At 40.7% G+C, this 22,983-nt stretch overlaps 3 protein-coding genes across 3 annotated transcripts; 1 reads left to right on the top strand and 2 right to left on the bottom strand.

Annotated features, from left to right (window-relative positions):
- The first annotated feature begins 8,082 nt into the window (after window positions 1-8,082).
- Window positions 8,083-11,229, top strand: LOC120293246 (F-box/LRR-repeat protein At1g67190-like). Its single transcript, XM_039312263.1, has one exon. It carries the CDS (start codon window positions 8,751-8,753, stop codon window positions 9,930-9,932), a length of 1,182 nt encoding a protein of 393 aa, XP_039168197.1. The 5' UTR covers window positions 8,083-8,750; the 3' UTR covers window positions 9,933-11,229.
- A 653-nt stretch (window positions 11,230-11,882) lies between these two features.
- LOC120293240 (protein ABSCISIC ACID-INSENSITIVE 5) lies at window positions 11,883-16,033 on the bottom strand (the record flags this gene model as incomplete). The annotated part of the gene is given in 6 exon segments (XM_039312257.1): window positions 11,883-11,984; window positions 12,173-12,202; window positions 12,293-12,364; window positions 13,088-14,104; window positions 14,106-14,187; window positions 15,716-16,033. Coding segments are annotated over 5 exon segments (1,272 nt in total), but the record flags the coding sequence as incomplete, so codon positions are not given.
- A 3,370-nt stretch (window positions 16,034-19,403) lies between these two features.
- LOC108953826 lies at window positions 19,404-22,623 on the bottom strand. Its single transcript, XM_010051180.3, has 5 exons — window positions 22,422-22,623; window positions 21,502-21,764; window positions 21,144-21,355; window positions 20,755-21,019; window positions 19,404-19,896 (listed from the first exon to the last, which is right to left on the bottom strand). The coding sequence occupies exons 1-5, from the start codon at window positions 22,513-22,515 to the stop codon at window positions 19,588-19,590; spliced, it is 1,143 nt and encodes a 380-aa protein (XP_010049482.2). The 5' UTR covers window positions 22,516-22,623; the 3' UTR covers window positions 19,404-19,587.
- Window positions 22,624-22,983: the final 360 nt, after the last annotated feature.

Here is a 22,983-nt window from a genome sequence, read left to right as displayed (position 1 = left end):
AAGAATAGTTTTATCGATGATATCATTGGTACATCATTTCCAATCAAAAGTATATCATCGACATACAAAACCAGAAATGCAATTGCACTCCCACGATCTTCTTATATACACAAGGTTCATCTAGATTTTTGATGAAGCCAAACGATTTGACTACCTCATCAAAACGGATGTCCCAACTTCGGAGGCTTGTTTGAGTCCATAAATGGATCTCTTAAGCTTACACACCTTCTTTTTTTACTATTAGATTCAAAACCCGTGGTTGTTCCATATAGATGTCCTCTTCGAGAAAACCATTTAGAAAAGTCGTTTTGACATCCATTTGAAATATCTCATAATCAAGGTGTGCAGCTATAGCCAACATAATCCGAATGGATTTTAGCATGGCCACGAGATGAGAAAGTTTCGTCATAATCAATTCCTTCTTTTGACGATATCCTTTCGCCACCAGCCGTGCTTTGTAAATTCCAATTTGACCTTCAACATTCATCTTCCTCTTGAAGATCCATTTACAACCAATTGGTACAATACCATCAGGCAGGTCAGTCAAGGTCCAAACCTCATTGGAATACATTGAATCCATTTCGGATTTCATGGCTTCTAGCCATTTTCCAGAATCGATGTCCAACATCACCTCCTCCTAGGTTTTAGGATCACCAAAGTTGATCACTATCATTCACAATAAATAATGGTTCAATATGATTAACCAAGTGTCTATAACGAGCAGGTGGGCGAGACGTTCTCGCACTTCTCCTAAGAGGTTGTGTATCATAAGCTCCCACTGAATCAGAGATTGGTATCTGAACTCGGTTGTTTGATACTTCATTATTTTCTTCTTGTAAGACTATTTTCCGCCCAGCACCACTTTCTTGGATGAACTAATTCTCCAAAAAAGAAGCGTGCTTGCATACCAAAATTCTTTGGTCTAAATGAAAATAGAAATAATATCCAAGAGTTTCTTTTGGATATCCAATGAAGTGACCTTGTTCAGATCTTGCCTCCAATTTTTTCATTTTCAGCTTTTTCACAAAAGCTGGACAACCCCAAATCTTAATATGATTAAGACTAGGTTTCCTACTATGCCATATCTCATAGGGCGTAGTTGGAACAGATTTGGACGGCACTCTATTCAGTATATATACAGCTGTCTCAAGGGCATATCCCCAAAGGGATATTGGCAAATCGGTGTAACTCATCATAGATCGTACCATATCTAATAAAGTACGATTTCTTCATTCAGATACACCATTATGTTTTGGAGTTCCCGAAGGTGTCCATTGTGATAAAATGCCATTCTCTTTAAGAAAGTCCAGGAACTCAGTACTAAGGTAATCATCTCCTCAATCTAATCGAAGAGCCTTAATACATTTTCCCCGTTTGTTTCTCAACTTCAGCCTTGAATTCCTTGAACTTTTCAAATGACTCAGATTTATACTTCATGAGATATAAATAACCATACCGTGACTAATCATCGATGAAGGTAATGAAGTAATTATAACCACCTCTAGCAGTTTCATTAATTGGTCCACATACATCTATATGTATTAATTTTAATATGTTAGCAACTCGCGCACTTTGTCCCACAAAAGGCGCTTTGGTCATTTTTCCTAGAAGACATGCCTCACAAGTCGAGTATGACTCAAAATTTGAAGGATCAATGTATCCATCATTACTCAACTTGTTAATTCTATCTCTCCAATATGACCTAATCGGAGATGCCAAACATACTTTTTATTTGGACCGTCTCTAGGGCGTTTATTAGTTATGGCATTTATATCAATTCTATTTTGCTTATTGACATTGGTAATCGCATTACCGAACATTGTAATGGTATAAAGATTGTTGGTTAATAAGCTAGAACCAACACATATTCTATTATGATAAATAGAACATACATCATCAGCAAAGAAAATTCATAATTCTCTTTACCCAAACGAGGTACAGAGATGATGTTCCTAACAGCATTCTTATAATGCAAACAGTTCTTTAAAAACATTACATGTCCAAGGCAAACATAAATGAAAAGTCCCTATAGCTAATGCAGCAACTCTTGCTCCATTGGCAAACGTCAGGACAATCTCATTTTGCCCTAGCATCCTGATTATTTCCAGATTCTGCAAAGACATACAAATATGTGAAATTGCAGCAGAATCTAGAACCCATGAGCTGGATTCAGCACTAACCATATGATTAGTTTCAATAAGTATAGACACCATACCTTCATAAGGTCGGTTCTTGGGCTTGACCTTCAAGCTCGCAAGGTACCTCCTACAATTTCTCCTCCAGTGCCATTTGACACCACAGTAATGACATTTCCCTTTATCAATCATGGGTTTTGGTTGCATAACGGGTTTGGCAGACCTCTTCCATTTATTCTTCTTTAAAACAGTCTTACCCTTTGAAGAAGAAGCCTTAGCCATAGCCACTACATTTGGCCTCGTGTTATGCATTTCCTTCTCATAAACTACCAACATGCTATGTAACTCAGCAAGAGTTTTCTCTATCTTATGCATGTGGAAGTTTTGGACAAAACCAAAGAAGGAATCGGGTAAAGATTGGAGGATCAAATCCACAGCTAACTCATTGTCCATAACGAGATTCAGCCTAGCCAATTCTTCAATGTGCCAGATCATTTTCAAAACATGATCATTAACAGATGATCCTTCAGCCATCCTCATACGGTACAATGCTTTAGATATCTCATATCTAGAGGTTCGACCATTCTCATCAAAGTATTCCTTTAAATGCAAAATGATCAACCTAGCATCTTCCATAGATTCATACTTCTTTTGTAATTCATTATTCATCGAAGCAAGCATATATGACCTAACTTTTAAGTCATCATCACGCCACTTATCATAAGTGACACGCTCCTCTTGGGTCCCACCCTCAGGAAAGGAGGTTGGCATCTTTTCATCAAGCACATACCCAATTTTTTCTGAATTGAGAACAATTCTCAAATTCCTCACCCGTCGGTGAAATTGGGTCCACTCAAACAATTCTTGTCAAGTATAGAAGCGAATGGGTTTGTGGTCACTATTTTCAGAGTAATAATATATTTGTTGCAAAAATAAATTATTAGCCGTTGTATCTTTCAAAGTAACTATTTCATTTTGGCTTTTAAATGAAATAGATCCTCCCACTAAATTTATATTCGAATCTCATACTCCTTAAGATGGGAAGCGGTAATCTTTGTTGGGTAAAGATTACTAGTGGGGATTGGAGTCCCACTAGCCCAAAGTTCACCTCACCTAACAGTTATTAGTGTCCTATGAACATAGTGAGTGAACCGACTTGTTCAACGCATCATATGCGAGTCTCAATCATAACTTCGGCCTCTAGACCATGAAAGCCTCACCTAACAGCTTATTGGCATCATGATCATAGTTAAGTCTAGCCCATCGTCTCATGCAAGTATTGAAAACACAAATGATTCCCTCACCGACACGTTATTAGAAATCATTTGGCTCCAACCCCACAAAGATCATATGCATAATGGAGTGGTTCAATATTATAAATGGTAATTAACCCCTATGTATCCATAACCGGTTAGTTAACCACTATAATATTGGATCAAACCACGATGATGGAAGGCCACGAGTCCGAAAACCCGTTTTGACTTAATATTCTTTGTAAGGAGATTTGGGTCGTTATTAACGGTCTCACTTTGCACATTAACCGGTTTAACATGCATGATATCATAAACACAATAAATAAATAGATATCACATAATATCTATCATATGTGGTGATCATGGAATTATGGTTCAATGGGTCTCGAGCTAAAGAGACCCATTTAGCCATTTTAATGTTTTAATAATATGGATCTACTCTTCACTTTTTCTTCAATCTTTGAACTCTTCAAAGACCGGGCCCAAAGAGCTCACCGGTTTAATGACTCCTCCAATGGCTCATTCTCTCTTGTAGTATTTACATCAATAATTGAAATACTAAACTATACTAAAATTACATATCAAGAAAATTAAAGTAAAATAAAAGGAAGGACGCAGCCTCCATTTAATAATTACATCCCTAAAAAGAATACATGTAATCATCATACATTCATCCATACAACAATCACAACATTTAGGGATTTTTCCATGATCACCACCCTTCCTTACGAGCCATAAATTCAAAATTTAAAGCTCTGGAAGGCATGCATAAAATTTTGCATATCATTTGTAGAATATAAACACAAAGTATAACAAGTTATGAATTTTTTTATTCAAAATTGATTTTGTTCTAATTTTTGCTTAGTTGATTAAATTTATCACATAAATTAATCAACTTCTATAGGCCACATAAAGGTAAGAGAACCAATTCTCTTAACAAAAAATAAATTGGCCATTAGAACGCAAAAATATATTTGAACTACAAATCAATTAAACGCACGAAAACGCCTATGGTTGGCTCACGATACCACTGTTGGTTTCATGAATCATGTATAAAAAAAAAATTAACGAAATGAACGCAGCGGAAACAAAGATATCTTTTACACATGATTCTCCTAAGGCGTTGTTCGTGCGTTTTAATCAAAAATCTAAATACAAAAGGGAGTTAAACGAATTACCTCTCGAAGCGCGCTTTAAACAAGTCGGTTCAGATGTTCTATAGTTCGAGTCCCATAAGTGTCGAACCTCTAGTTCGACACACCAACAACAAATGTCGAACGGAAGAGAGAATTTCGGATATTCACCACTTCGATCGTGCTAGCAATCACGTGAAACAAACCGTCGTATCCTTGATGTATAATAGTCACGGCCCGAACGAGATAATGTTCTTCTTTCTTGCATCTCAAAGACTCAAGAACACGCACACACTTTTCTCTCTATTTTAGCAAAGCATCTTCTCTCTAAAAACACAAAAACACACCCACCTTTTCTATGTCTCTTAACCTCATGAAGTGTCACAAAAACAACTCTTTAAAATAAAAATATAAACCGATCATCAACGGTTGCTGATCGATGGACGATCGCAACTGTTGCTGATCATCCCCTCATGCACGAACAATCGTGCATGAGTGGTTGCTCATGCACGACTTCGTGCATGATGATCAGCAACTGCTGACCGTTCATGCACGAATTCGTGGATGACCATCCAAGTTTCATGCATGTGCTTCGTGCACATGCAGGAAGCTTTATATATATATAATTTCTCTTGGTTATTATAAAAATGTATTAATTAATTAATTAAATGAACCAATAATTAATTAATCAATTCCTTTTAAAAAATAAAAGGAACATAATCTTTATATGTACAAATGAAATCCCTAATATGTAACTATTATATAACAGCTTTAGGGCATACATCTAACAAAATGATCATAGGTTAACCCGACCAGTCATAATGCCTGGCCATGGGTGATTCTACCTAGCTATGCACTAATACACAGACGATCTGACTCAATCAAATGTAATCGTCTTCCAATCAAAAATGCATCATTCCCTATTTAATTCTTAGTTATCGGAAATGAATCTTGAATTGGTGATGTTCGATCATGGATCGAGAATGCACCGACTATGAACTATACAAATGGATCGGGTGTTTATCAAAATGAGCTCAATGATGAGACGCGGCTATTCCGTCACTAATTCTAAGGTCCATAAGTACCTTAACTTAGTGCTAGGCCTTGGATAGCCTTAGGATTGGTCTTGAACCAATCAAAGGACAACTGACCCTCTAAGCCAACCAACCATCCAAGAGAACAATTTGGCCGAGCATGGGGCGCAATGCCCAAATCTTGGGTGTATGTGATTTGGTTTTTCAAGGTTTACCTAATGATCCATTTTTCCAGCCCCGAAACCAACTTAGACGATGGAATTCTCCAAACCACCCTCTTGAGGAAGAAAATGACAAATTAGAGAACATTTTGAAACACCCTCATTAAATAAAATGGGCAATATGTCATTTGACTTTTCAAAAGTTATGATGAAGTTAAAAATATTTTTGATGGGCAAGAAAAAGATGGCGCACATGTGGCCCAATCGGAAAGCGATACCTAAGGCCCTCATTAATAACCTAAGAGACCTAGGCACCGCCGAGTTGGCAATCTTGATAACCATATCTTCAAGCTTCATTAAATGCTCATTAAATGAGTGATACAAGTGGTCCAATGAAAGGGCGAAAAGCGGGCCATTATCGATGACACCTAAGCTAGATTGGCAAACGAGATCTTCTGCCAACTCATTCTTTAGGTGCAATCATTGGACAAATAGACTTGGCACCTAGGAACCATAGGCAGGCCACTTCAAAAATTTAGAATGGACCATTTGGCTCGGTAATAATGGTGCCAAGTAATATAAATAGGAGAACTTCTCCTCATTTTTCACCTTGCCATCCACTTTCCCCTTCTTCCTCCTTCGCTTGAACACCTCCTCCTCCTCCTCACACCTCTCTCTCCCGGTTGAGCCATGATGCCTAGCTTGAAGCTAGATACCTCGGTTGAGCTGTAATGCCCTAGTTGAGCCAAGATGTATGTTAGTAAACCTTTTATGCATGCAAGTATGTTTATTACTACTTGACTTGGTGTGTTCATGGATAACCCGAAGGTAAGCATGCATGGAAGTTACACCAAGGGATACATATGTGTGGTTGAGGTGAAGCAGTAATATTGCTATCAATCTACCATCAATATTGTAATACGAGTACTATTCATGCTAGATTTTATAACGCGTTGTCATTTTAGTAGAGGATTAGGGGTTTTACTTAGAGTTCATGACTCACCTCGTTATTTTTCAAAATTATACGCATGGAAGAGTTGCAGTCTTGCTAGAGAAACTAAGATTTACCCCGGCCTTTTGAGCATAGAAGAGGTAATGGTAGTAAATATAACGGCCCGTGATAGAAGAGTTAATAAATGTAACTAATGTAATTGTATGTTTGTAAATGATTGTTTTCCTGGTTACTTGTTGTTTGTAATGCTTCCATATGTGCTTAATGAAAAGATAAAAAGAAACGGGACGGCAACATGCTTGGGATGTTGCGAAAATAACTCTTGTTGCTTGTGACCTTAGGGATAGAATCGGGGTCATGGCAGAGTGTATCCAACCATTTTTATCTGAAAATCGCTGATGTGGACATCGGCCATCTTACGTAGTATAACTAACATCGATATGAATAATTTTTAATAATATTTTAATATTTTTAATATTTTTTTATTAATTTTTATTTTTCATTTTTTGTCTTTTATACTACTTTCCTTCTACACTTGTTTCTTTTTTTCCTTTTCCATTATCTTTTTTATTTTCTTTTAGTCTTTTCATTTAGTTGGCCATCGCCAAGCCTCGTCAATAGTTGACGAAGGTTGCTGGCAAGCGAGGACAATCCTTGCTAGCCCAAGCGAGGGCGACCTTCACTTAATCTGATGAGAGCGGTCCTCATAAGGCCAGCATGAGCGTCCATCACTTGAGGCTTGGGGTTAGCCCACGCCTGAGGCTGACAACCTTTGCCACCAACCGACAAAGAAAAAGGGAAAAAAAGAGAGGAAAAGAGAAGAAAAGGAAAAAAAGGAAAAAGATTATAATAAATAAATAAATTAATTAATTAATTAATTAAAAGATATTATAATATTATAAAAAAATTATTCATGTCATTGATGTGCCACCTAAGACGCTCGACCGTTTATATTAATGATTTTTTACTAATATTAAATGTAATAATTCAATTGACAAAATATGAAGATATTTAAAAATTAATTGATATAAATAAAAATTTACAAGTATGTGATGGGTTCGAGATTTTTCCGATGACTTTCACTGTAGGATGAGTGGATCCCTCCAGCCGGTGAAAATGGCAAAAGCACGTCCGAACGGAAAACACTGTAACCTTTTTCACACTGATCACCGCCGTGAAAAGCTGCTGTTGTTTTGGCAAATAGGGACTAGAACGACCTCACGCTGTTCCTCGTCCGCTCCTAGTCTTATACACCTCCGCCGCATGTAGTGTTTGTTCTTATATAAAAAAACGATCTTGGTCCCGTCGGCACGGTCCTTGGAGTTCGAATATAAAAAAAAAACTCCGTCCGCGCCTGCGTAAAGCTTCGAGCAATTCCCTGTCCATCGATCCAAGCAAAGGATCATGAGAGGGTGGCCCAGATCGATTCCTTCGCCCGGTCGGGATGCCTGATCCCGACCCGTCGCTCGGATCGATGATTCGGGATCGAGGGATGCTCGCCTTGCTCGCGACGGTTCGGATTCGCGCTCGTTCCTGATCCTGTCCTGGGGTCGTCGCCGATCGGCTCTCCCGGTGAGCGGCTGTCGGGGCTTCGAGTTTTCTCCCCGTTTTGGGATCGAATTTCTTTTGGGTCTTCGAGTTACTGCGAAATCCCTTTCTGGGCTTTGCTTCTTTTTCCTTTTGTCTGATTGCTTTTGGGGGATCTTGTTCGTTTTGCATTCTTTTGATTCCGATGATCCATCGTCGTCCGGGAAATGCAGGTTGTAGCATTCCTGGCATCTGAATTGGTGTTGGCTTCTAGTCGCTCTGCTGAAAAATTCCGGTATTGTCTCGTTAAACCTATCACTGAGCTCAAAAGGTCGTAGCTTGGGACCGGAATTCGGCAGAAAGATCTTATATTTGGTGAAAAAGCTGCAGCAAGAACGACCCTTTAATACGGTGCAATCTTTGTTCTGGTGGTTATTCTATTTCACTGCCGGCGAAATCGCCTGTCCGCCCTGCATACATGGATGATCTCCTGTTGAAGTGATTGGGAACATACTATCGCAGCTCAAAGCTGCGAGAGATGTCGTGGTTGCTTCCATGACTTGCCAGAAATGGAGAGAGGCTTGGAAGAAGCACCTTCGAGCGCTCTCCTTTGATTCCAATGATTTGTCCACGCACCATGGTTTCAACACGACCGAGCTGGAGATCATCATTACGCAGACCATATTCCAGACTCGAGGCCTGCGGTGTTTGACCATCTCAATGGAGGATGCGGATGAGTTTTCGGCCGCCCCTGTGATCGCCTGGCTCATGTACACCAAGGAGACCTTGCGTGAGCTGTGTTATAACGTGAGGACGCATCCGAACATCAATATTCTTGAGAAATGCGGAAGGCAGAAGCTCGAAGTGTTGAAGTTGGCTCATAATTCTATCACGGGTATTGAGCTGAGTTATCAGAAGTTTCCTCAATTGAAATCGCTCTCTTTGAGCTTCGTCAGCATCTCGGCCTGGGATTTGAGCCTCCTCCTTTCTATCTGTCCAAAGATCGAGTCACTAGCTCTTGTTAGTCCAGATATCGCCATGTCAGAATTACAGGCGACTATGGAGTTGACAAGTCACTCGTTGAAAGAAATCCATGTGGAAGCGATAAGCTTGGATAAGTTTCTATTGGAGGCTGATAGCCTTCAGAGCTTGCACCTTCGAGATTGTAATCTTGAGGTTTTTGAGCTGATTGGGAAAGGGGCATTAAGAGTATTTAAGATGGATGATGTTAGTATTATACATCTCGATATTAGTGAAAGCATGGAAAATCTCGAGGTTGTGGATGTCGCAAACTTCACGGTCGTGTGGCCGAAATTTTACCAGATGATCTCCAAATCTTTGAAGTTGAGGACGCTTCGTCTATGGGGTGTTGTACTGGATGAAGAAGTTGAAGCCATGGATTTGGAGACGATCTCTGTTTACTTTCCTCGGTTAAGCCACCTAGCTTTGAGTTACGATCTCGGGGATGATGTTTTAACCCACTGTTTGCAGGGTTCGTCTAACTTGGAGAATGTGGTTGCGCTTGAACTTGGATGGACCATAATTAGCAACCGCTTCTCAGCATGGGTGGCGGAACTTCTCGAGAGATGCCCCAGATTGAAGAAATTGAAAATTTTCGTGGGTGTATCAGAGGCCAAAACAGAGAAAGAGCTTGGTATGCTGGGCAATTTCACCACGTCAATGATTCCTCTTATGAGAAAATATATGGAGGTAGAGGTTCAATTTGAGTTTGAATAGATAACATGTGAAGATCAGTTTTGATTTTTCAGGTCTCAGTTAATTTCTGGTTGGTACAGGACCTCAGAAATATTGCATTCTTTTGTTTCTTCAGTCCTATAGTGAACAAAGTTGCTATTTCTTTTGATGAGTTATATGCTGAGCAATATAGGATCGCGGTAATTCATTATGTTTGCCACTCATCCTCTTGCCCGGCCCCCATGGAAGTGCCCTTTTCAGTTTTCATTGGCTATGTGCCATTCTTGTGAGATCTGAAGTTTCGAGGACAATCTTCTCTGCATTTGTACTGTGGCCAGAACAAAGCTGTGTCGACAGCTTAGACCGTGCTATCATTGAAGAGATGGTTCCTGAGAGTTCAATTGTGGACGACCTCTAGTAACTTGACAACTAGCCAGATAGTCCCACCCTTCTTTGTTTTAAACCCCATGACCTGGAGATGGGTTTTTCAAAATGATTATCCTGTGCTAGTTGTTGTCAGCATCATACTACCAATTGCAGCGACGGCAGTGGTCCTGGATAGTTTCTGAGATTTCTGGTTTGAAACATGTCAGACCATCCTTCACCAAAGGAAGACTGGAGAGACGATCAAGTGCTTGCATTGGTAAGATCTCACCTAACGATAGGAGGCCTTTGACACTGGTGTTTCTGATGTATTAGGGCCTCCGATGGCCATGATTGTGGAATGTTGGGTTCAGCTGATTGGAGCATGGACGATCGCCAAGCGGTTATACGAATCTGTCATCACAATATGGAGCAGCTTGATAGAACTACCAGTGGATTTGATGGCTGGGATTGCAATTACTAACTGCCTTTGAGCAGCGCTTGGCTGATGCTGCAAACTTGACATTAAACCTGAAGGCGACTGGGTTCCCGACCAGCTCTCCTAGACTTTGGGACATCAGCTCTCCTTTGGAGTCGACCTCGTCAGCTCCCAGGACTACATTTCATGGTAGATGTGCACGAGCCTGCGATTTTCTACTCAAATGAATGAGACAGGTCTGACTCTGAACGATTAAGGAGGCTATGATCTATAAGCGTCTGAGAAAGAGCTAGCAAAGGCAATGTTGGGTGTTCTTCAAGTTCGAATCAGTCAATGCCATCACCATATAAGCTTGCAACGAGCCAGAAGCCCGAGTGCTTGCGAAGAAGGTAAAGAACAAATCTGTCTCGCAACTACATACAGCTTTCTCTTTTCAAGAGTTTTAGAATATCTGTAACTCCTCTGCTTAAAGTTGGACCTTTTCGTGGGTTGATGAAACATACTAGAAGTCATTCAATGTCTCTCGAGCTGTTCTTACATTCTTGCACCATGCTTTCATATCAATTATGTTGAAATCCAAAAATGCAATGCAAAGCACCACCACACCCTTAAGAAAAGAAACAGAACAATATAACAAACCGGGACAGCGATTGGCACCGACGTCGGATTGGGTTTTTATGGGAATTGAATGAAAGTGAGAATTTGACTTGAGATGACAATTAATAACCAATGATGTAATTCTCCTTTATCAGCATCTCAAAATTGCACTGTCAAATCCAGAACTTTTCATCTGCATATTTCTTTTACTAACAACTACTACACAACATCAATTAGAAAATCATGCATACTCTCGGTTCATAACTATGGCCAAAAGAAGGAAAAAAGGGGAAGAGCGAAAAAGAAAAACATTCTGTCGACACCTTCGACTGATACATCCTTATGATGACTGTACGGCCAAGTATTTCCACAGACCATGGGTTCCAACTTATCCTCTAGGCATCAGCTGACTATCCCGGTTGCGATCCTTCTCTCAACTCTTCAAGAGCTTTCCTGTTCAGATCCTCAATTTGCTGCAGAAGTTTCACTCATCTGGAACACGGTAAGGTCGGCCTTTTCAGTAAAAAGAAGAGGCTAACAGAATAAGCAGAGATCGAATTCGAAAGAAATACCAATTCACTTCACAAGGGGAACTCAGGTTCCTCCTGATCATCTTCAGTTTCTCCTTCGCTCTGTATGCCCTGGTTTGACTTTGAGCTTTCAACCTCAGTTCTTCCAGAGACTGTGCAACAATCCTACCGACATGAGTGAACAAACAATCAAAAATAAAAGAAAAAATGATCATGCAAGAACTGACTCATATACAAGCAGTCCCCATCGTTTGGTTCCTTGAGGTCATTCTTCACATGTAAAGAAGACCGAATACATTGTCCTACAGAAAATTGTGTGTTCTGCAGCAAATTAAAATCACAACATCAAGTACCTGCTGCTTTCTCTTCTTCTCAAGCTCCGCCTGTATAAAGCACGTGGAAAGAATGAACCAGAATTAGCTCAACATAGATCAATTCCCAATATAAGCAAGTACCATAGATGCTGGCATTACCAGTGCCTGTTTAAGCTGGGCATTTTCTTCTTTTAACTGGTTTAACTCCGCCTCTAGTTCGACTGTATAAGCCTGCACAAGCATATAAGCAAGTGCCAGGGAGTACAAAGTCAGATCTTGACAATCACCAGGCAATATAGTGTGTGAATGTATGCCAGGTGATGCAGTAGCCAAACAATCAACGACCAGAGTCACCACATTCAACCCCCAACTATGCATTTGGCACACGCATTTCCATTCCGAAACAACCTCTCAGTTTGTGAATCCTTTACCAAAATGGAGACGATTTTAGATCAATTCTAACTTCTTGATTTTTGAACTAAACCAGCCAAAGTCCAATAACAAGTACATCTATGGATGATCAAATGAGATAATAATTCTGTCTCGTCAACCTTTCATGATTCCTTATGATTCCTTATTCAGGTATCAAACCATACACTTCGCAACACAAAATCTTCTGAAATACTATTGAAGCAAGCGCTTGTCTACTTGCCAACTTGCCAACTTGCCAACTACAAATCCTGATACTAGCATCAAGAGCATCAAATACATATAATTTAGAACTAGCATCAAACACATATAATTTAGAACTAGTCAATATTAATCATCACTATGTTTCATTCTTCTGTGTAAGGTTGTAGCGCACTATATGAAGTTTAGAAACTAAATCATTGTAGCTGATGCATTCACTTCATTATTTTGAGGCAGTACCCAAACTGTTAAGGAGATGTTAAGAATGAAGGACAGGAAACAGCACAATGAACAGAGCACTTCAAATTGATAGAGCACTTGTACCTGTTTCCTGGCTCTAGATCTCGCAGCCGATTCTCTATTCTTTATCATCCTCCTCTGTCTCCTCTCCACCACTTTATCCACTGGACCGTCAATTATCCTCTTCCTTCCTCCTCTAGCTCCCCCCATATCCATCCCAAATTGCCCTCCAGAATTCTCAACTGGTGCGCCACACATCCCATCTGAAGACACTGGACTCACCGGCAGTCCCATCCCCATTGCCTGACCTGCCCCATACGCACCGCCACCACTTCCGTTCCCCACCCTCTGACCATAACTTACTGGCATTGGTGCTGGCACATATCCACCATTCCTTTTCCCATTTGCCTGATACACTGATGGCTCTCCAATTGCAGCAGCCATTGGCTGGTATGGTACTGCATTAGCAGCGGCTCCACCCATTCCCATTATGGGCCTGGGGACGAAACCGGGCCCAATTGACAGGTTGTTCGGGTACATCCCAAATGGCTGCTCCGGTGGCTGAGTTGGCTGCGGATGCGGCATATGCTGTTCCCTAACCACCCCTGCCTTTATCAGGAAATCCTCCAACGTCATCTCTCCAAAAGTCGGCTGGCGAGGGGTGTCCTCGGGATTCTGCACGTTGTTGCTTTGCCGCTGGCTCTGCTGGCCCTTGTGGATCTCGGACCACACCTCGTCCACCGTCTTCCGGCACAGCGGAGCGGGTAAAGTGAGTGAGCCTTGGCGGGGTAGGCTCTGCTGCTTGGCTATGCCTTTGCTGGTGGATGTGTCACCCAGGGTGGACATGTCACCCAGGGACACATGTTGATCCGCGATCTCTGTGCCGTTGTTGGTGATGTTATTGTTGCCAGAGGTGTTTATGGCTTGGTTTTCTTCGGCATTCCAGATGCTGGTGAGGAATTCATCCATGTTCATGGAGCCAAAATTCTTGCCACTCTCGCAGAGTGCGTGCTGGAACTCATCAAGGGTCAATGAGTAAATCGAGGATTGCCTTCCGAGGGTTGAGAATGGGTGGCTCTTGGGCTGTTGATCGATTTGTAATTGGGACTTCTACCTCTTCCGGGCGAATGATTTCGGACTCTGAAACCACCATCTTGCGATCTGAATTGGATTTCCTTTTATACCTGCATAATAAAGAAAAAGCATATGGAAAAATAAGGCAGATTCTTAAATTTATTGATTGATAATGAATGGTAAATGAATGACAGACAAGAGTTTGTCTGAAGAGGTAAGTGTTGCTGAGAAGGTAGACATGATTCCGGAATAACCGAGATCTTTCGAGGTTTGTCAGGTAATTTAACTCTACCAATTAATTCAGCGAAGAGACAGATCATTATCAGAGAAATTTGAGCTCGTTTTCTAACTCAAACAGAAGCATAAATGCATCAATAACTCGATTCATCATATTAGACTGGACTATTCACATTTGAAGAAACAGTCAGGATCATGTGGGATTAAAAGAAATCACATGTTATGACACTTCCGCACTTTCTGAGTTCTCTTAAAGACACAATTCCCGGAGCGAGTCTTTACTTAGTACTAACAGAAAGTTCCTAGCTGCACGAATTACCGATATTTGGGTCGACTGGGTCCTAGTAACCGTCGAAATCCTATTCAAATCTAATATAGCACCAGATACTCTTTCTTAACATTTGCAGGATTCCCTCATTGTAATTTAAGTACTCAGAATGATGAAAACTCAAACGGAGTAAGGTTATCTGTAAAAGTCATATATATTCAAAAGGAATGAAAAGGAGTCTTATGATCTCAACATTTTCAGACAGGACCTGACCCAGAAAATGGCTAACCTTACAGGCACAAGGACTTCCATAAGCAAAACTTTCACTCATCCAGTCTTTGTTGGTGCATTAGGCGAAACATATTAGTGCTGTGCTCGAGAAATTTTGCTCTTGTACGAATCACACGGACACAAACATTCAGATCAGACATAATCAGCAACATTGGCTTTCAAGCTATGACAGATAAACTTGGCTGCTATGACTTGGTCGTGTAAGTTAAAGATGTATACATATACAACTGAAAATTTGGCTGCTATGACTTGGTCGTTGTATTTTGAAAATGACTTTCTTATTTTTTTCCTTTTGCTAATACAGAATTGCGTACGACTCACTAACTCAATTGCACCACACATGAATATAACAAAAGGTGGGAGAAGAAAGGAAATACGTAGAATATATAGAAGGGTTTCCTCCTCGAAAGCGTGGATATAGAGACAAAAGGTGGTCCACATATAATCTTAACCGTTCGAGAATTGACATCGAAAATCTAGTCTTATCTAAACCATTAAATAACTAGTTCGTCACATCCAAAACGAGACATTATACGCGCTCGTTTAAAAAACAAGAAGATACTTTCCTCGTTTAGAAATGTCCATTAGTCCCCTAATTATTTAGAGATCAAATCAACAAAACCAAGTGATCTAGAGAGAAAAGAAAGAGCGAGTTCCACAAGCAGCTGCTATCAATTCCTAGTCCTAGATTCCACCTTCACGGGAAGCTATATTAGTTAACAAACGATTAATATTAAGTACACAACAAGTGAAGATCAAGCAATAAGCAAAATGGGTAAAGAAAAACAGAAGCTTCAGAAAAGAGAGAAGAGAAGGGCGGAGAGATATTGCATGAGGTTTACCTGATTCAAATCAGATGGTATTATTGCAGAGCAAAGCAAGGAACAGCTGACGATGAGAAGCTCTCAGACGAGATTAAGATGTTCGACACTCCATCGGACGTAGAGCCCACATGTCATTTGGCTCAAAGAGTCGATCAAACCAGCCAATCTTCCACTCCTTTGCACTCAAGAACGTGGACTGGACCAAGACCTCTCCACTGGGCAAAGGAAAGAAAGAGAAGAACGTCGACTTCTTGTAATTTTCCTCGAACCAGCAGCAGAGGGTGGAGCTCTGATTTCTGGGTCGTGGGATGTCTGTTTTCTTCCTTCTTTTTTATGTTCTCGTTGCCAAAAGAAGATCTTGCAAGTCTCGGACAAAGCTATATCGACACCTTGCGGGCGAAGTGGGTCCCCTCACAAGCGAGCGTGAGTCAAATGCCGTATCAGTCACTGCGCAGCCCTCCTCTTAACTTTCTGTTTATAGTAAGAAATATGGAGGGGGCTCGAGCCCTCGACACGTCTACGCCAGATGTCGCTGCATTAGCCAGTTTTGCTGGCCCCAGCCGTTCCCCATGCCCCCGCGTGTATTCCCTTCACGAATAATTAATGGGTTTTGCTATTACCGAAAGGAAAAGAAATGCTTTTGCAGTACCCTAATACGAGAGAGATTTGTACACCAAACTCTCATCATGTTCCTTGGAATATATGGGATGTCCTTTCAGGGAGATTATATACCAAATTTTCATCATATTTCTTGGAGTATATAGAATATGTTTCCGAAAAGTTATATTAAACATCAAACTTGTAGGGGAAGCCTCACCGGGTCTAGGCTTTTGACATGGTGACAAACTGAGGTGAGGTAGGATTGCCAATGGTTTCTTTAATTTATGTAACCTCACTCACACCATGTCTCTAGAAAAGGTATATAGAGTATCCATTTAAATAAAATAAAATAAAATAAAAAAAGACATGGCTTTCCTTCTATCTATGTAATAGCGTGTTTAAATAAGTGAGAATTTTGGTGACCGAGGTGATGTGTTGGGTCAAAATAAGAATCTAAGAGGAGGTAAATTGTCTGTTCAAGAAAATACAAGTTGGTTTTGCACAACCAACCCCCCCAATAAAAATTATGTTTCGCATTGTGCAAACTAGTAGTATGAATAGTGAAAATTAAAGAGTTTAGAGAAGGAGAAATTGCATGCCTGAAATATAAATGTGTCCTTTCTTCCAATTCCATTAGCACAAATAGGTTAGATTCCACTAGTTACGCCAAGAGTACAAATACCTCCTAGCCAAAATCGTTGAAGTTTCTGTCATGCTGAACTATATTCCATTTACATCTATCCACTATAGATTCGGTCAGTATTAGATCCCTTCAATATCTGATCTCTTACTTAGTATGCCCGGCACAACTCAATCCCCAAATTATGCACTACAACTTGGCCCAAATTATGCACTACAACTTGGGTGTTTGTAAAGGGTCCTTTTCTTATTGTCTTTCATCTAGAAAAATGTGCTTTCGATAAGTACAATAGTTTTCTTGTGCATCTTCAAATGGTATTTGTCCCTATTGCTATATCTTGAGAATAACATTTTAATTGATATTATATATTACGAAAGAAATAGACTCCAAACCCTTTCAATTGATCACAATTTCTCTCATTTCTCGTTTTGTCAACAGCGCCATTTCTATACGAGCTTTTTTTTTTTTTCTTTTATAGGCTTTGAACTTCGAATGTTGCAATTGAATCTTGTAAGCCATTATATCCATCATGAAAATTGTCGGTAGAACACATTGTATAACATGTGTAGAATCTTGCTTCCATCCGGGCAATCAATCACATCTTCTAATTAAGCCAAGTTTTAATTGGGCCATATCATCAATCTCTCGTGCTAAAGAATTCATGATTTTTGGGCAGAATATCTTAGAATATCGTACATGATTGTCATGAGCTGAATCTTCAAATTAGATGGTTGACCACCCATTGACAGTACAAGAAGAGAGTAGGCTCCCAATGCTCCTCACTTGTCCACCTTCCCCTAATTTCAATCTTTTCTTTTATGTACTATTTTGTATTATAAACTACATATAATATATATTTACCTGGCTAACACAACACAAGACATCTTGGCGTAGATCGGACCCTGGCCTAGATTTGAGAACCGATCCCCTAAATCGAGATACCAGTCGATACATATCTTGATACTGCCAATTTTGTAACGACCCGGTCTTATGAGGGTAAGAGTGATTGCCGCGGCCAGAAAGGGTTCAGACAAGGTGCGGCTTTGACTCTAAGATGACAGGAGGTAGCGATGAACCAAATCTCACATTATATGAGTGTGGTGAGGTGAAGTACCATATATGAGATGGCACTTGTCCTAACTTGCAATGAAGCCTTTTTGGGAGGAAGCCCAGAGGAACAAAATTGTGCGAGTTTCGGCCCAAAGTGGACAATATCATTGGGAGAGCGAACAATATCATTGCGAGAGAGGCTTGGGCTTAACATTATAGTATCAGAGTCAATAGCCCAGTCAAAAGTGTGCTTCGAGGATGAACCATGCAAAAACTAGTGGGCCTGTAACAACCTGGTCCTATGAAGGAGGGAGTGAGCGCTGAGGCTAGAGAGAGCTTGGACAAGGTACAGCTCCAACTCTAGATGGCGTGGTGATAGAAATGAATTGAATCTCACATCACCTAGGTATAGTAAGGAAAAGTCTAGGGGAAGTCTAGAGGAACAAAACCATGCTGGGTTTTGGCCTAAAGTAGACAATATTGTTGCGAGTGAGGTCTGGGCTTAACAAGTTCCATACTAGTTCCTATTTCTACTCAAGATCCAGCCTTGTTTGCAAGAAAATATGAGAGTGACACCATGTTATCATGGAACTTACTCTTCATCAAGTGATAATTTAAGTACTTTTGTATATCTTAAAGGTCACGATTCAAGTTTTGGTGAGTGCAAAAGTCTTGTATCTTGTTTTTAGAAGAGCATTAGAAATCCAAGAGCCGGTGAACTGGCCTCGCTGGATTGGTTCCGGAGAACGCGGAACCGAACCAGTCATAAGCCAATTCTAGGTCCTTGGAAGGAAATCGGAATTGAATGGGATCAGTTGCGGTCGGTTCCAGAATCAGAGCAAGTGCCTCACCCAAGTTGAAAACAACTAAGATATAATCGCGGCAAGACAAAGCATCCATAAAATACATGCTTCCTTATTGCCCTCTAATTCGTAAAATGTCCACAAAATCCAATAGTTCAGTGATCAGGCTTTGATCGTAAGATCTATTCACTTCACGTCCTTTTACGACCGTAGATCTGATACTGCTGAACCATCGTGTTGATCTTGTCGATATGACTTTTGATGAGGTCGCAGCTTGGGATGGCAAAAGAATTGTCCAGCTGGATACACAAAATACCAAAAGGACAGTGCTTGTGAAATTTCTTCATTTGACAACGGCATCGAAAAGAACCTTTTGAATTTTCCATTCCTTACTTCAAAAGAGCACAGCAAATTTGTCAACACAAGGCCATAAACCATCACCTCTCGACAAGGGTTGTTGTAAAATACAAAGCATTTCTCTGACAACATGGCATTCTCATGTTCATACGTGGGTCAAACGTGAGCAATGCTTTCAAAGATGAAAGAAACTTCTTCCAACAGACAAGAAGAGGTTTAGTTAAAATGGTCGTTTCAAGTCTTCAAAGGAGTTGTTCGACTAGCTGACCAAGAAGTAGAAACATTAATAAGACCTGTCTCCACAAACCAGGCAGATTGGGGGGAAAAATACATAGAACCAGAAGAACGGCATGTCCACTATCCAGACAAAGGGTCTACATACCGCCTGATATGACAGATGCATCAATATGACATTAGGAATCCAAATTCTCTACCAAGAGTTACGCGAATGCAGTGGTTTCCCCAACTAGAAGTGTCTTGACTATAGCATTGCACATGCCCTCAGCAAGAGGAAACACGTGACCAGTCTGGGGCAGCTCGTGATACTTAATCCAGGGAAGCCGGTGGGCGATGAAACGCTGCAGCATGACAGGCACGAGCAAATCATTGTCACCCTGCCATAAATGTACAGAACCTTCGCCATTGGGAAATGCATTTTCCAAATCCATCGGATCGAACTCCCAGTTACCGAACCCAATCATCATGTCTCGGTGGAGAGTCTCATATTCTCCTTGCTGTCTTACCTGTGCCTGATCATTAAAGCATCCAACTCAATCTGAGATAAAGTAAGGATTATCACAAATTGCATCGAGGAGAACAAAAGGCCCATCATGCTGTTCTGAGCAACAGGAATTGTAGATAATAGTGAGATTGAGAAAGGGATACGCAGTCCATGATTTTAGCATCATTATACAAATCGTTAGTTAAACAGACGGAGCAAAGATATTGAGAAAAGAACTATTCATCTTTACTCAGTATATCTATCACCATTTCACTGAAAAAGTCCATTTGCCTCTGGTATAGAAGAAGACTTTCTATTGCCATAGATCTCTCAGTGGAATGGACCCGGGGTGAGGATGCTATTTTAAGGAAACAAAATATTAGTCCATGCTTGAATGGAGGAACTTAAAAGTTCTCTCCCCCAAAATAAATCAAGCTTTCCCCTTTCTCAAAATCTTCAGCATGTTAAAGTGAAAATATAACGAACAAAAGATTAATAGAGTAGAAGTTTAATATGTGAAACCTTCCAATACTAAATAAAAGATGTTCCCTTGAAGAAAAGAACTCACGGAGAAAATTTAATATTCTCAATGCCATGCAGCAAAGTTGCATATATTGATGATACTCCAAAATTTCTAGAAATGCTTCCTACAGCAGCCCAAAGAACTTGGACCATGAACAGATCCCTGAAATGTTGGGAAAACATGGAAATGCTGCAAGACCTCAAGTCAAAGCCATGTGATAGTAAGATTGCCTTTCATGAGATGGCGTATATGCACATAGAAACTAGATGTAAATAACTTCATTCTTCTCAATTTCAAACTAATAGCTTTAGCTAAACAACAGAAAGCAAATGCATGAGACTTATAAAAAGGAAGTTAACACACCGCATGTGGTCGTCTCAGGGGAAGCTTGGAAAGGATTGCCTTGTCGGGAGGAGAAAAAATATCAGGATGATGAGCCACAACACAAGAAGCAGGAAACCATTTTTGAGTGTTCCACCAATAGGTAAGCCAGGGAATGTAATGAGCAACCCGGAGAGTCCATTGATCTTGCTGAAACTGTTGGTAGTACGCTTCCTTCGACAGGTTTGCTGGAAAGCCAGGCCACCAGTAGTTGACAACCGGAGCCAGAAGGACTGTTCCTGCTAGTCTGTGAATCATTTAAAACAATTAGAGTAATAGAGAATGCACCCACTCGTAACTATGCCCCATTTTATTTAAACTTAAGTCAGCATTACATGGTAATACTAACGGTTACGCAAAAGGATTGATACCTGTGAGGAATGTATTTGAGGCAGCCCCACACCACCTGCCCTCCCATGGACATTCCAATCACATAAAATCGTGAGCCTAGACCCAATTTGTCAGCAAGCCCTTCGATGTCTAACGCGATGCTCTTCGGTGTTCGTTTTGGGTCAGGGTCGCTCTCACCATAACCAGGTCGATCAAAGGACACAATGTATATACCCAAGTCATCGATAATTTCCTGGAAGAACCCAGTGGATAAGAAATCATAAGGACACAAATAGAGCATTCTCAGAGTCTTAGCATGCACAATTTTTACACTGGAAGCAGAATGGGAAGATACACACACACACACACACACACACACACATATATATATCCAAGCACCTGAGATAAAGCGTTGGCCACGACAGCATCATGCCGACAAGAATCAAAACCATGGACGAATACAATTTTATACTTTGCTACGTCCTTTGGCTTGCCGTGTTCTTTGTATGCTAAATGTCTTCCATCTCTAAGCTTTATCCTCGGTGCTGTAACAGGGGGACCACCTGGAGTTCCCGGTATCCTCGGTGCAGCAGGTTGGATTGCTCGATACGCCAATGCAAGAATTCCAACAAATAAAACCGCCAACAATTTGGTGAAACTCCCTGAAATCAAATCCCGTGAGAATGCAATTTAACAGTACAGGCACGAAATCGGAATACTAGACCTGTGGATGCTCTTTGCTTTCAGATAAGGAAAAATGCCAGAGTTAAGAAGCGTAAGAGAAACCGATCACAGAACAATTGGGATCTTTCGGTCAGAGAATTTCAATACCATTTCAAGGGTCTCATGTCCAAAGTACCAGGTACGGAGCTATTCTTCGCACCACGAGCTCAAGTTTTTTCTTTTGTTTCTCAGCGGTGAAAGTACGAAGAACATATGACAAAATATACAGACGGAGATAATTATTGTAGGACAACAGAAATGATGGTATCAGACAACATAAGACAAGCTGAACCAAGTAAATTAAACATGTTGTGATTACTTCCAAAAAGCAGGACACTTTGGAGTTCTGACCCCCACTTTTTATGCCAATCAAGTCCGGGTGGATGAACAGGTAGTTGCATGTTGGGAACTGGATCAGTACTCATCAATTCCACTAAATTAGAATTGGAAGTCAGACCGGCCTCCATGGGAACCGCCGGTTCTGGTTCAGTCCGGTCTGGTTCCAAACAGTCAGGGCGGGTTCCAACGCGGGGTGAAGAAACAAGAGGCAATCAAAGCCCAAATAAATCACGGAAAAAACCAAAAGGGCAACCCACCCGAAGGCAGCACAAGAGCAGAGCCCTGCTTAGCTCTTCTGGTGTGAGACCTCGCTGATGCAGCAGAAATCTTCCTGTTCACGCCTCCCGCCATTTTCGAGCTCCGGTACGGCGGGAAAAGGGTAGACCCACAAGAATTAACTTGCAGAGAAGCCGAGGCTGCTGATGCATATGAGAGAGATTGAGAGAGAGACAGAGAGAGAGGGGAAGTGTGTCGAACAGAGCAAGAACCAATATCACCATGGGGACTGCGAAGCGTGGCATTTTATTATGAGTTGACGGAGGTTTCTCGTCATCCTTCCCGTGGGTTTCGCGAAGGAATGACTTTTAGAGTTTCTAATACATAAATAATTTCGTGCAATGCACGCTCCACATCTTAAAAATTAAATTTACTTAGAGTATACTTTGATAAATATATCGCAAAAAATCATCAACAATGTCCTCGAAGAAAGAATTATTTTTGGATAAGGCAATTCTAAATGGAGTTTTGACGGAGGTTGATATAGAACTCAAATAAAAATTTGTGGTTTTTAATAAGACAAAAATATTTATGGTAGAATTG

The sequence above is a fragment of the Eucalyptus grandis genome, chromosome 1 (assembly GCF_016545825.1).
Source record: "Eucalyptus grandis isolate ANBG69807.140 chromosome 1, ASM1654582v1, whole genome shotgun sequence".
NCBI lineage: Eukaryota > Viridiplantae > Streptophyta > Magnoliopsida > Myrtales > Myrtaceae > Eucalyptus > Eucalyptus grandis.
This window is presented reverse-complemented; position numbering and strand designations above follow the sequence as displayed.

Coding starts and splice junctions, on each gene's coding strand:
- LOC120293246 (XM_039312263.1), top strand. CDS start 8,751: ATGACTTGCCAGAAATGGAGAGAGGCTTGGAAGAAGCACCTTCGAGCG.
- LOC108953826 (XM_010051180.3), bottom strand. CDS start 22,515: ATGGCGGGAGGCGTGAACAGGAAGATTTCTGCTGCATCAGCGAGGTCT. Junction 21,356..21,501: donor TGGCCAACGCTTTATCTCAG/GTGCTTGGATAT, acceptor GGGTTCTTCCAG/GAAATTATCGATGACTTGGG. Junction 21,020..21,143: donor CTCAAATACATTCCTCACAG/GTATCAATCCTT, acceptor AATGATTCACAG/ACTAGCAGGAACAGTCCTTC.